Source organism: Lithobates pipiens, unplaced genomic scaffold, assembly GCF_037356315.1.
Source record: "Lithobates pipiens isolate NorthernLeopardFrog02 unplaced genomic scaffold, aLitPip1_a1.2 Scaffold_19, whole genome shotgun sequence".
In the NCBI taxonomy this organism is placed as follows: domain Eukaryota; kingdom Metazoa; phylum Chordata; class Amphibia; order Anura; family Ranidae; genus Lithobates; species Lithobates pipiens.
Genome location: NW_027507764.1, coordinates 117,797,082 through 117,812,156, shown reverse-complemented (window position 1 = coordinate 117,812,156; position 15,075 = coordinate 117,797,082). Strand labels below are relative to the sequence as shown.

Here is a 15,075-nt window from a genome sequence, read left to right as displayed (position 1 = left end):
ACTGTACAGGTTACTTTTCATGCAGCCGCTGATGTCATGCGGCACATGCGCTGCTAAGGCCCAGCTGAAGGTCCGGCAGAACTGCCAGACCTTGCCAGGAAAAAGGCTCCCGTGCACGGGAGGGAGGTATCACGGCTTCGGCCACTCACAGCGCCAGAGCCGCGATACCCGGAAGACACGCCAAGGCAGCATGTCAGCTCCATTGGCGTGGATCGGGTAAGATACCGGCGACTTGTTCTAAGGTGAGTATTTCATAATGAGCTATTCCTTTTCCTTATTCCGTTGCCTTGCAGGTTTTTTGTTTTGAAAAAAAAAAAAGTGCGGGTTTACTACTCCTTTTAACCACTTAAGGACCGTCTCGCGCTGATATACGTCGGCAGAATGGCACGGCTGGGCACAATCATGTAGCAATACGTGATTCTTTAAGTGCCCACCTGTGCTCCGGGGCCGCGGGACCAGCGGACCCGATCGCCGCTGGTGTCCCGCGATCGGGTCACATAGTTGAAAAACGAGGAGAGGTCTGTGTAAACAAACCTCTCCCCATGCTTCCCTGTGTGGCTGTCACCGATCGTCTCTTCCCTTTTATAGGGAAGGACGATCAGTGACGTCACATGCCAGGCCACACCCCCTACAATAAAAAAAAAACACATGACGTAATACATAACACTACACTGCCCCCTAGTGGTTAACTCCTTCACTGCCAGTGTCATTTACACAGGAATCAATGCATTTAAATAGCATTGATTTCTGTATAAATGACAATGGTCCCAAAAATGTCCGATGTGTCCTCCATAATGTCGCAGTCACAATAAAAATTGCTGATCGCCGCCATTACTAGTAAAAAGAAAATATTAACAAAAATACTATAAAACTATCCCCTATTTTGTAAACGCTATAACTTTTGCACAAACCAATCAATAATCGCTAATTGCGATTATTTTATTTTTATTTTTATTTTTTTTACCAAAAATATGTAGAATACGTATCAGCCTAAACTGAGGGAAAAAAAAAATTATATATTTTTTTTGGGGATATTTTGTATAGCAAAAATTTAAAAATATTGCATCTTTTTCAAAATTGCCGCTCTATTTTTGTTTATAGCGCAAAAAATAAAAACCGCAGAGGTGATCAAATACCACCAAAAGAAAGCTCTATTTGTGGGAAAAAAAGGACACCAATTTTGTTTGGGAGCCACGTCGCACATCGCAGTTAAATTGACGCAGTGCCGAATTGCAAAAAGGGGCCTGGTCCTTTGGCTGCAAATTGGTCCGGGGCTTAAGTGGTTAAGAGTAGGTCAGAAAGTGAGGTGAGCTCAGGGCCGTCTTAAATATTGATTGGACCCTGGGCAAAAATTTTCTTGGGCTCCCCCTCCATGCAATTTCCCTCTCCACCTGCTCTGAGACATACAGTAAAAAGCAGCTAGACTTAAAATCAGTTTACTATATCAGATCAGTTAGCAATTGCGATTGGTTGCCAGCAGTTACAGCATATCATTACTGCTTATTGACTGGTTGCTAGAGGTTACAGCACACATTACGGCTCACTAATTAGTTGCTAGAGGTTACAGCACATCATATCCTCACTGAAGGGGAACATGATATACATATGAATGCTGTGTCTATTTACATATGAATGCAGGTTATTTACATGTAAATACAGGGTCTGCAGGTGAGTACACAACAGTAGGCCAGAGCTGGGCAGCATTAGTAACAGCACTTCACACTGAGATATCGGGACACAGCACAAGACTGAAACTTCAAGGGACGAAGGAATTTAAACTGGGATATTTGGTAAGTATGAGGCAGCTGCTTTGGGCCCCACAACAATGACGGGGCCCAGGGCAGCTGTCCCTTTTGCCCTGCCATAAAGACAGGCCTGGGTGAGCTGCTAATGGTGGTGCTGTATGCAGCACATGGAGTGTTTATTCCACGGAAGGAGTAAGAAGCTGTGAATAATCCACTTTTTTTTATTTTATAATCAGTTTTTATTAGAAAAGGAGGTACATACAGTGGAAGCAGACAAATAAACAATTTCCATTACACAGTAAGTACACGTCAGACATTGCATACCAAGGTCAATTTAGGCAGGAGCATGGAATCCATCGTTTCCAACATTGCGTAAAAATGTATGCCTTTTTCAGTTTTTTCAATAAGTAATGGAAAGAAAAGATCAAAGAAGTAGATAAGAAAAGAGGAGCAGAGGACAGAAGGGGGGGAGTGTGGATTGGAGCACGGGGGTATAGCTGCCTCATACCACAGAACTATATAGTGCATCTCTTTACACGTTGTCCCTTGGATAAAACAGCAAACATTAAACATTAATCGTCAATCACTTAAGCGGGATGGGCCATAATTTCCGCGTAAGCGGAGGTATATTTAAAGGCAAACCAGCCGGACCATATCTTTTTAGCAAGATCTGCTTTGCCCCGAAGGGAGTGTGTCATATCCTCCATATGATAAATATTATCTACTAGTAAGAGCCACCGGCGTAATGTCGTTATGGTTTTGGTCTTCCAATAATATGGAATAAGGGGAATAATCACTTATTTAATACCACACATGGGCTTTTTTTTGTTTACAGGGTCTCAAATTAAATATTCATGAACTAGTAAAAATTCTAAATGATTTAGGACTGCACTCAACAATATACAGCGTGTAAAATAATAAAATAAGTATTGAACACGTCACCATTTTTCTAGATAAATATATTTCTGAAGGTGCTATTGACATGAACAAAATAAATAAGTTCAGAAATTAAGTTATGTGTAATAAAATGGAATGGCACAGGGAAAAACACCTAAAGAAAGGGAGGTGCAAAAAGGCATAGAAAGCCATGAGACCTTGTACAGGCGTACTGTGTTTTTTTTGGTTTTTTTTTTCATTATGTGTTTTCTTTTACCTGCGAGGCTTACAGTACAATTTTATTCTCTGTTATGGCACATTTTGTATATATGTGAGGCCACGTTCACATGAGATGCAAACTGAGGGGCCCTTACAGCAGGTAGTTCAAGTATAAGTTCTCCAGGAATGACAAATAGTGGAGTGGCAAATATGCTTTTCCTGTCATATGCAACAGTTTCTAATGTGCTAGAAAATTATAAAGAAAATAGAAGAAATTTTCTTTTTCTCTGTGGGGGAAAAAAAAAAATGAGACTTGCCTTGTCTGATTTTTCTGCTTAGCAACATCAATTTCCAGTTAAACATTAAATCCAAATTGCAGTCGCACACGCAGGTGTTCAACGTAAGGTTGTTTTTCCTTTTGAGTAAAAAGAAGTGTGACGGATGGAAGGTCTATCACTGCCTAATGGGGCAGATAATGTCTGGTTCAGCAGGGTAGGGTCCAATTCTACTTGGAGATGGCAGAGAGGCATTCTCTAGCTAGGTTTTGCTCCTATGCAAAGCCTGACACAAGGGGAACAAAATGCCAGGCTTGTCTGACCAACACAGACAGGACATCGAGCCAGATTGACTTCTGAAACGTGAAGATTGTGAAAGGGAAGAGGTAGTCTATGGAGGAGATTTACTAAAACTGGTGAACACAGAATCTGGTGCATCTGTGCATGGTAACAATCAGCTTCCAATTGTCAAAGCGTTATTGAACAAGTTAAAAGCGGATACTACACACAGCTGCACCAGATTCTGTGTGCACCAGTTTTAGTAAATCTCCCCTTATGTGTCTGAGCTAAGCAAGTAGATGTCTGTATGTAGTCAGTCTAACTAATAGAACCAGTTAGGCCGAGAGACTGAGACGGGGGGTAGCTCTGTCCCAAGGACCATTTGACAGAGCTGTGTGACATAATATCCAGGAGGCTGAAAAATATTTTGTTCTCTGTTCTCCTAAGAAACCCCTACATTTGCAGATCACTGTGTTACTTTGACATTTGGAAGTGGTAAAAAAGCCTTAAAACACATTCTGCTGAATAGACGAAGTCCTGACAGAGCTAAAACGCACAGTTGCCGCACGGCAAAATCACATGAAAAACAGTCCCCTTTAAAACCCAACCTAATCTAACTCTTCACATCTGTGCTCTGTGCTTTTACAAAGTGTGCTGCGTTTTTAGTGACGTTTGAAAAAGGCACAATCCATTATAGCAGGGGTCTCAAACTGGTGGCCCTCCAGCTGTTGCAGAACTACAAGTCCCATTGTGCCACTGCCTGAGGGAGTCATACTTGTAACTGTCCGCCTTGAAATGCCTCATGGGAGTAGTAGTTTTGCAACAGCTGGAGGGCCACGAGTTTGAAACCCCTGCATTATAGTCAATGGAACGCACGCCCTGCACATTTTTGTAAGTGCATTTTTTTTAATCACATTTCAACTTTTTCCCAGGTGACCAGCGATAAAAACACATGTAAAACACATTATGTGTTATGTTCAAATTTATTGCAATGCACTAAAAATGCAATTGGCTTTTTCAAAAATTGCATATTGCGTTTTACAAGGCACTGCTGTGAACGAGCCCTTAAAGCAACATTCAGGTTTTTTTTTCCTTTAAAATAATAAACCTGTTATACTTACCTGCTCTATGCAATGGTATTTTCTGGAGTCCCCTGGCAGCGCTCCTGGGTCCTCCTCTTTTGCGAGTGCCCCCATAGGAAGCCGCTTCCTATGAGGGCAGTGCAGGCTCACTCCTGAGCGGCTTGACACAGACAGGGCTCAGCCCCGCTCGCTCATCACAGAATTTAACTGACAGCAGCAGGAGCCAATGGCGCCATTACTATCAATCTGTGCAGTGAGGTGGGGGCCGCAGGGCAGTATTCCAACATAACAATCCCAAACACAAGAAGACCACTGACTTGCTAAAGAAGCTCATGGTAAAGGTGATGGACTGGCTGAGCATTTCTCCAGGACCAAAACCATATTGAGCATCTATGGGGCATCCTCAAACGGAAGGTGGAGGAGCGCAAGGTCTCTAACATCCACCAGCTCTGTGATGTCATCATGGAGGAGTGGAAGAGGACTCCAGTGGCAACCTGTGAATCTCTGAACTCCATACCCAATAGGGTTAAGGCAGTGCTGGAAAATAATGGTGGCCACACAAAATATTGACACTTTGGACCCAATTTGGACATTTTCACTTAGGGGTGTACTCCCTTTTGTTGTCAACGGTTTAGACATTAATGGATGTGTGTTGAGTTATTTTGAGGGGACAGCAAATTTACACTGTTATACAAGCTGTACACTCACTCCTTTACATTGTAGCAAAATGTAATTTCTTCAGTGTTGTCACATGAAAAGATAGAATAGAATATTTACAAAAATGTGAGAGGTGTACTCATTTTTGTGAGATACTGTATAGCAGTCTTGTGACTTTGATCGGTGTCTAGCCAAGCTCTGGCTAAAGCCTGTAGGAAAAGTATTGTGACCGTGCTATGAGACAGCACGACCCTCTGTCTGGACATTGCTGATTGGCCCTGTGTGATCACATGCACACTCCCAAGAATAAAACCTCTCTAGCAATGCACCCTAAACTGAGTATGTGCAGCCTGACTCCATAGACTCTGTGTTATCCGGAAATTATTAGGAGTCCGTGGAAGGAGGGAAGGATTAGAGAAGACAGAATCAAACAGCCTTTTTACACAATGCAGTGGCTTAAAGAGATGGGTTTACTTCCTCTTTGATTCCCTGCAAAGGTAAAGCATAATGGACTACTATGCATCGCATAGTAGTCCATTATGTGTCACTTACCTGACACAGGAGCCAGCGAAGTCACCGCTGTCCCCTGTAGTTCCGAGCAACTATCTTCTTGGTGGGTCTCGCTGCTCCAGTGCTATGATTCGCCGGAGCAGCGATGACGTCACTCCCGCGCATGCGCACGGGAGCCGACACTCGCGGCATATCGCCACGATCTGCGGCTTGCCCAGTGTGCCTGGGCGCCACTGAATTTTACTACATATACAGACTGATTTTACTGTTGCGGGTTTAGTAACACTTTAAAGCTGGATTCACACCTATGCAGTTTTAGTCCTTTTTGCATTTTGCAGATTTGCACTACAGTCCATTTAACATAGTTTCCTATGGAACTCGTTTAGTAGTGCAGATCTGCGAAATGCAAAAAGCACTAAAATGCATAGGTGTGAATCCAGGCAGATATAAAAGACACAACTTTAATGCAGCTTTATAATAAATAAATACTTTTAATGGTGTACTAATTATTAAACTCAAACTAATTGGGGGGGGGGGAAGTATTTATTAACTGCAAGCAGTGTAAGTACTGACCTGGTATCAGCCTACTGAAGTCCTTGTACAGCAGGGCTGGAGTGTAAAGCCGCGTACACACGTAGCCGTCTGTCCGACATACTTAGTCTGGCGGACTTCCCGCCAGACTGTCCGTCGGACTTTCCGAACGGGCTACTTGCCCACACACGGCACTTTTTCAGCGGACTAATATGGCGTACTATGTCCGCCGTACTATCCGCCCTACTTTTGAAATGAACGGACTCGCCCACACACGCGGAGGAAAGTCCGCTCATTTCGAGCGCGTCTCCAGGTAGGCGGGGCCCGCGAAGGAGACGTCGCTGGACCCGCCGCCTGTTATGGACTTAAAGGGGAACCCCAACGCCGAAAAAAAAGGGCGTGGGGGTTCCCCCCCAAGTCCACATTAGACCCTTGTCCGAGCACGCTACCCGGCCGGCCAGGAAAGGGGGGACGAGCGAGCGCCCCCCCCCCCCCCTCCTGAGCCATACCAGGCCCCCCCACCCCAAAGCACCTTGTCCCCATGTTGATGAGAACAAGGGCCTCTTCCCGACAACCCTGGCCGTTGGTTGTCGGGGTCTGCGGGCGGGGGGCTTATCAGAATCCGGGAGCCCCCTTTAATAAGGGGGCCCCCGGATACCGGCCCCCCCACCCTATGTGAATGAGTATGGGGTACAATGTACCCATTCACCTGTACCCATTCACCGCTATCTTCTTGTAGCTCTTTTGCTAGCGGAGGAGCCCGGCTTTCTTCCTCGCCGCCGGCCCCTTCTTCCGACTTCGGGGGTCTTGTCCCCCTCTTCGGTTCTTCTGCCAGGCCACCGCGCCTTCTTCTAGCTCTTTTACAGGTGGTGGCCCGGTCTTCTTCTTCCTCTACCTCTTCCTCTTCCTCCTCGCCGAGTCCTCCGCTCACAATGACGGGGACCGGGCACGCGGCGACTTATATAGGGACAAGGGGCGGGGTCTTCGGTTGATGTCACATGGCGACAGTCCCGGAGGATGTCGTATCCTTCGCGGGCCCCACCTACCTGGAGACCCGCTCGAAATGAGCGGACTTTTCTCCGGGCGAGAAAAGTCAGTTCATTTCAAAAGTACGGCGGACTGGCACACACACGGCCGGATTGTGCGCCAAAATGTGAGTCCGGCGTTAAGATTGGAGTGTAAAACTACTTTCTAAGTCCACCGTACTTTCGGGTCAAAAAAGTATGCCGGAGGCTACACATGGGGGGGATTGTCCGGCGGACTTGAGTTTGCCGGACTTTTCCACCCGCTTGTTTGATCGTGTGTACGCGGCATAAGAAGAAACGGTTAGAGGTGCTGTCAGCATCCTGATAGGAGGAGAAAGTGACAGAGAGATGAGCTCATCACTGTGCTGCTTCTCCTTTCACTTTCCAGTCACAGTCTGGGGGGGTCCAGGAGGGTATCTCTGGGATCTCTACACTGAAGCTGATTACAGCTAGGACTGGCTTTGTTATTTTATCTTTTGATAGATTATTCATTTCTATATTACTTTTGTCTGGAATCCAAATCACACTAGTGATCCTGCTGCTGGCGAGAACTTGTCAGGGTCGCTAAAACGTGCAGATAAGACATTTTCCTGCTTGTGTGTGTTGATCCCTCGCCAGCCAGATGAGCGAGGCTTGTTTGCTCACTGACTGAACACTATAGAGTGTAAAGCCCCATACACACTGTCAGATTTTCTGCTGATTTGTGTCTTCAGATTTACCAAAACCATGTAGTGCAAGGGCCTGCCTACATTGAAACTCCTAAGGTTTGACCTCATATTATATGGTTTTGGTAAATCTGAAGGAGAAAATCGGCAGAAAATCGGCAGAAAATCTGATAGTGTGTATGGGGCTTTAGTTGCTGATGAGAGACATATACTAACTGGTAAGCATTTTGTTTTTTTTCGCTTAATACATGGATGTTCTTTTAAAAGTTTCCCATTTTTATACATTTTGTTATTTACCTCTCTACCATTCACAACACTGCATCTTCACAATAGTGAATATCGTTGCAGCCATGCCTTTTGTGAATTGAAGATGTTGTGCTCTACAAATCTACACCCTCGTCCTTTTCCCACTATAATAATATATATTATTTACTATTAATGACATAACAGAACTGGTATCGGTCATTCATGCATTACTAGATGATGGAATGGTTAAAAGAACCATTGAAGATATGGTATTTAATGGTGTGCAATGCAATAATGAAGTGCCTACATCTTAATAGTTTCCACTATATTTATAGAATGAATTAAATTTAATTTGTGTACACTTGCGGACAGGAGGATAAATAAATGCAGTCTTATATGTGGATGACACGTTGTTTGATTCAGTTGGTCAACCCATATCAATCATTGTTTCATCTTGTCGCTGAATTTATCAGCTTTAAGGGTTAAGTGGGAAAAATCTCTTGGTTGACCATTGGCAATGAAGGTATAAATCATATTTATCCTCCCGTAAATTCAGGTCTTAGCTGAAATATTTTTAAGGTTTGGTGAAAATCGAGTCATTAGACTAAATTGAAAATAATATTGCGCTATTACTAATAAAGCTTTGGAAATCCATTCCTCTACATCTAAGGGCACATTACAGAGTGATAATATTTTTACACTTTACCTTTGTCAATGGTCCCAAAAATGTGTCAAAAGTCTCCGATCTGTCCGCCATAATATCGTAGTCCCGATTTATTATTATAAAAATGCCATAAATCTTTCCCCTATTTTGTAGACGCTATAACTTTTGTGAAAACCAATCAATATACACTTATTGCAATTTTTTTTATTACGAAAAATATGTAGAAGAATACATATCAGACTAAACGGGGGGGGGGGGGGGAATAGCTTTTTTTAAAAAAAAAAAATTGGGGATATTTTATTATAGCATAAATGACAAAATATTGAATTTTTTTTCAAAATTGACTCTCTTTTTTTTGTTTATAGCGCAAAAAATAAAAACCGCAGAGATGATCAAATACCACCAAAAGAAAGCTCTCTTTGTGGGAAAAAAGGGCATAAATTTTGTTTGGGCACAGCGTCGCATGACTGCACAAATTGTCAGTTAAAGCGACGCAGTGCTATATCGAAAAAAAAAAAAAGGCCTGGTCATTGAGCAGCCAAACCTTCCGGGGCTGAAGTGGTTAAAGGTGGAAAAAGATTTGAAATGATTTATCTTTGTCGCATTTTTTTTTTTTTTTTACAACACAGAAACCTGATGTCTTAACAGGGGTGTGTAGACTTTTTATATCCACTGTACGTAAATGGTTTTTATTTTATTTTCTGTTTTTCAGTGAATGTGGGACAGATCTGTTGGACTCCGTGGATAATTATGCTGTGCTGCAGCTTGACATTGTGTGGTGTTACTTTCGGCTGGGTCAGTTAGACTGCTTGGATGACGCAGACTCAAAACTAAATATGTCCCAGAGGTGCTTCAATAAATGCTATGGAGAGAATCATGAACGGCTTGTCAACATAAAAGTATGTTGTCTTTTTACAATTTTGAATTAGTAAGGCTGTTGTATTCTTAGTTCTTGGTTGCATTCTTCATTATTACATCTGTGTTTAGGCTTCAGTTGTAGTTCTAATCCAAAGGTTTACACCAGCAGACAACCCTGCACAACATTACTACACTTAGGTGCATGACCTTGCTTATAGCAACTTCATAAAACATGCATGTCTCTATTCAGTCTTACTGCATTGATATATATGATCCCATGTCCCTCCAGCAAAAACAAGAGCTCTGCAGACAGCTAATAGCGTGCACTTTGTAGATTGAAAGGGGGTGTGTTGGATCTCTGCAGAGAGACTGCTGCTCTCACAGAGCGTAAAGAGCCTTCTCTGAAGTCTTCTGCCTGTTCCTGGGACTGTTGCTTTTGCTAGGGAGCAATTAAAAGCATATAGTCCGTAAAACACTTACATTTAATTTTTATGCTACTGTTTAATGTTTCTGTCTACTTTTTGTTTAAACTTAATTTGAGCTTAAAAGCTGAAGTTTAGTATTTTTTTTTATTTTTTATTTTTTTTTTTTTTTTTGTGAGGGGCGGGCGGGGGGGGATACAGCACCAAACATTAGGTATGATGTTGATCCTGCAGGCGGCTGCCTCTGCTAAAAAATCATTTATAAGTCTCCACAACTGCTGGATACTGAACTAAATTGCTGTTTTCCAGTGCTGGAAAGGTCAACAGCAGCAGCTGCTACTGAGAAAAGTTGCACCACTTGCCCACCGCCTTCTGCTTTTTCCACCATTCAAAATACTCGCATTTACAACACTTCCACAATACATTGCATCAATGACAGGATTCCCTCCGCTCATTCTCATATTGCAGTGCAATGTGGGAATGTAGTAATGTGAGCAATTTGAATGGGGGAGAGAGGGCAGAAGGGTATGGGTGAGGGAGCTGCACAACTTTAATGAGTAGCAGTGGCGGCCGTTACCATTCACCACATTGGAAGACAGCCGCTCAGGGCAGTAGTTGGTAGCTGTGAAGGAGGCACAGAAGAGACGATGTTTACAAGAATCTGCCTGCAGGTAATGGATCATCACATGTGCCCAATGTGTTTGCTGTATACCAAAAAAAAAAAACTTTAGTTCTTCTTTGATCACCCTGGAGCTGATCATTGACTGAGTCTTTGCCATTTTGGCTAATCTTCAATCCATTCGAATGGTAGTTTTTCCTTTTTCTTCAATGTCTTTTTTTTCTTTCCATTTTAAAACATTTGAGATAATTTTAGCTGAGCACCCTATCAGTTTCTGCACTTCTTTATATGTTTTCCCACCTCCAATCAAATATTTTTTTTTTAATCAAAGTATGCTGTTCCTCTGAACGGAGAGAAATGCACTATACCCAGCATGCACAACATTTTCTGCCTTCCTCCTTAAATAAGGGCCACCTGTTTGACACTTTTTTTTTTCACAGACTGAATGACCTCACTAATTGAACTCCACAGTGCTATTATTTTGAACACGCCCCTTTCAATTAACCACTTAAAGTGGTTGTAAACCCTTACAACCAACTTTGACCTACAGGTAAGCCTAGATTAGGGCTTACCTGTAGGTCCATGAAATATCTCCTAAACCTACACGGGTTAGGAGATATTTGCTGAAAGACAGGCATCGCTGTCTACGGTGCATGCGCTGTAGACAGCGGCGTGCAGGCGCACTGAGTGCGCCGCAGTTAACGGTTATATGCTGCGAGTGGCGGCTCCCGTCGCATGCGCGGGAGTGACATCGCGGCTCCGACGAATGACAGCGCCGGAGCAGCGAGACCCACCGAGAAGATGGATGCTCCGGACTACAGGGGACATCGGTGACATCGCTGGCTCCTGTGTCAGGTAAGTGACACATAATGGACTACTATGCGATGCATAGTAGTCCATTATGCTTTACCTTTGCAGGGAATGAAAGAGGAAGTAAACCCATTAGGGTTTACTTCCTCTTTAAGGGCCGGTTCACACAGCGAGGCGCGGCGAGGCGTCTCCGACTTACCTCGCCGCGACCTGCGGGGAGCTCAGCGGCGACTTGCAGAGGACTTCTGTATAGAAGTCAATGCAAGTCGCCCCGAAGTAGTACAGGAACCTTTTTTCTGAGTCGGAGCGACTCGAGTCGCTCCTCTCAGAACGGTTCCATAGTACTGAATGGGGGCGACTTGCGGGAGCGAGGCGAGCCGTGTCGCCTCGCCTCGCCTCGCTGTGTGAACCGGCTCTAAGGACCATGCCTCTTTTTCAAACTCTGTGGTTACAAACTAAAAACAGTGTTTTTTTTTTTGTTTGTTTTGTTTTTGTGCTATAAAATTACTTAGAGCCCCCAAACATTTTACATATTTTTTCTAACACCCTAGAGAATAAAATGGCGGTCGTTGCAATAGTTTCTGTGTCACCGTATTTGCACAACGGTCTTACAAGCACACTTTAAAAAAAAACAAAACAAAAAAACAGTAAAGTTAGCCCAATTTGTTTTTATATTGTGAAAGATAATGTTACGCTGAGTAAATTGATACCCAACATGTCACGCTTCAAAACTTCACCTGCTCGTGGAATGGCGACAAACTTTATCCTTACAAATCTCCATAGGCAACATTTAAAAATTTTTACTGGTTGCATGTTTTGCGTTTAAAGAGGAGGTCTAGGGCTAGAATTATTGCTCTCGCTCTACCGATCGTGGAAATACCTCACACATGTGGTTTGAACACTGTTTTCATATGCGGGCGCTACTCACGAATGCGTTCACTTCCGCACGCCCGCTCGGTGGGACGGGGACTTTTTATTTTTACACTGTCTTGAAAAAAAAAATTGTCACTTTTTTTCCTATTACAAGGAATGTAAACATCCCTTGTAATAAAAAAAAAAGCATGACAGGCCCTCTTAAATATGAGATCTGGGGTCAAAAAGGACCATTTGGACTTAAATGCAAAAAAAAAAAAATTGTCATTTTGAAAAAATGTTATCAAAAATAATGTGCCTTTAAGAAGTATGGGCGGAAGTGACGTTTTGACATTGCTTCCGCCCAGCTATGGTAGGGGGACGGGTCGGGGGCCATCTTCCCCTCACTCGTCTCCATACCTAGCAAGGAGAGCAGCGCGATTGCCTCCGCCACTGCCGACAGCTCCGGTAAGCTGCGGAGAGGGCACCAGATCGCGGGGGGGTGGGGTGCACTCTCCCCACCACATATAAAAGTGATCTTGCGATGAATCATGGGCATACCGGGGTTATGGCAGCTAGCTCGCCATAATAACAATATCCGTCGCCAAAGGTACATCGGCTTTCAGTCGGCAGTCAGATACACAGTCCCACCTCCACCATCACCATTGGACCAGCTCCTGCGGTAGACAGAACACTGGTCCAATGTCGGTGGCGGGATTGTGTGTGTGGTGTGCAGAGGAGATGATGGCTCTGTGAATTCCGGCAGCACTCGTCTCCCTACACTACACTACACTACACTGTCAGCGTATAATACGCACCTGTGATTTTCCCCCTATCTTCAGGGGAAAAGTGCATGTTATACGCTGATAAATACGATATAATTAGGGGAGCGGCCTGTTTCATGTGGAAAATAAGTTTGGCCAAACACATTTTGTGCGTCTTGCTTTCATCATAGCCATTCAGCCATCATATTTCCTTACCGTTGACAGTTGGTTCATATAGTTTGCAATGTTCTGATCAAAAAACACCCTGCTAACTAAACATATATATATATATATATATATATATATATATATATATATATATATATATATATATATATATATATATATATATATATATATATATATATATATATATATATATGTGTGTGTATATGTATAATATATGTGTGTGTGTGTGTGTGTGTGTGTGTGTGTGTGTGTGTGTGTGTGAAAAAAAAACACAAAATGAAACGTTAATGAAGTGATGTGAAATTTACACCCAAACTAAAGTTTGCGTTCCATCATGTAGAGGTTTTTAAAGCATGAATAAAACAGTCCAGTCAGAAAAACTATATAGTCAAAAAAGGGATTCCACGTGCCATCAGTGTTCAAGTGAAGACACAAACAATGAAACTACCACCAGTTAGTAAGGAGGCTTACCGGAGTTAGAAGTCTCAAATGGGCATATGCTCAATGAGTCAACAAGGCATGTGGTGTAAACACTAATATATGGGACCTCCACATCTGGGCTCCAGATCAGAATGAAAGAGGGTCCAATTGGTCAGAAGATATCACAGAGAAGCAGTCCTCAGAAGCTGCCAACTTGTCAGACAGTATTCATAGTAGCATGACAAAAAAGAAGAAAATACTCCACATAGTGTGAATCCGTATAAACATAAATATGTGTTAAAAATTGGAAACGCTCGCATTTAGTAAGTGGATCAAGCGATTTGAAAATATATGGTTAGGGATAACGCGATGACATCAGCAGGGCTCGTCTCCACATGTTTCGTCTAAAGAGACCTCATCTATTGTCCACGTTAGGCTTTGTTTCCCTCTTCTCATCCTCATTACATAGGGAGGAGTTACTTTTGTAGTTTACATAAGATAGCTGGAAAAGCTGATAGAATTGTTTGAGATTTCAATTCAGTCCACTGGAATCCTATCAGGATCAACACGAAAACAAATGCAGCCAGCACATCTAAGGACTGGTCAACTGCAATATGTTACATTTTTGTTCTGAGGTTTAGATAGACTTAAAGTAATTGTGAACGATCACCTAGTAAAATAACCCATTCAGTTTAAAATAGAAATGAAAGGTAAAACATACATTTTTGTATAGATATGAAAAAAAAAACCCCATTAAAAATAATTTTTTTTTATAAGTGATCACATTCCCTCTGTTCTCAGCTGCATAAGAACTGGGGGGGGGGGGGGGGGCAGCAGCATGCTGAGCTTTCCAGTGAATGGCTGTGCTGCAGGGGCATGTCAGGACAATTCTGATCATTTTGAAGGAGAGTACACAGAGTTCTCAGCATAGCTAGAGAACTGACCACAGTGTGCTATATTGCTTAGTGTGGTCAGTTTTGAATAGGAAAGCAGAGGGCCTGGCAGGAACACCAAGGATTTCACACAAAGGAAGCAAGAGAACAGAAACTATCTCATAGTACATGGTACAGCAGGCACATATCAGGAATATGAAGGGTTGGGTAACGAACACTTTAATAAAAAATAATTCCTTTAACTTCAAGATACTTTGGTGCTGGACTCTCACTTCTTCACTGAACTTACCAACAGCAAGTACCACGTGAGTCGGGTCACAGGTGTCTGGTTCTCACCATATTCATATGGGATTTTGGGGTAGAAGCACCTTTACCTTCTGTTTGGATTCCTTTCAGCCACCTGTTTAGTTAGTTTCTATGTCACGGGTAGTGGGCAGGTTATTGAGGCCTCTATAGCAGTTTTAGATAGATATA

General features: G+C 43.0%; 1 protein-coding gene across 1 annotated transcript in view; it reads left to right on the top strand.

Annotated features, from left to right (window-relative positions):
• The window catches only part of NUB1 (negative regulator of ubiquitin like proteins 1), a 96,318-nt gene that overhangs the window by 31,529 nt on the left and 49,714 nt on the right, over positions 1–15,075 (top strand). Inside the window, exon 9 of the mRNA XM_077491186.1 lies at positions 9,487–9,673. Coding sequence (XP_077347312.1) covers positions 9,487–9,673 — 187 coding nt within the window. The remainder of the gene's footprint in view (positions 1–9,486; positions 9,674–15,075) is intronic.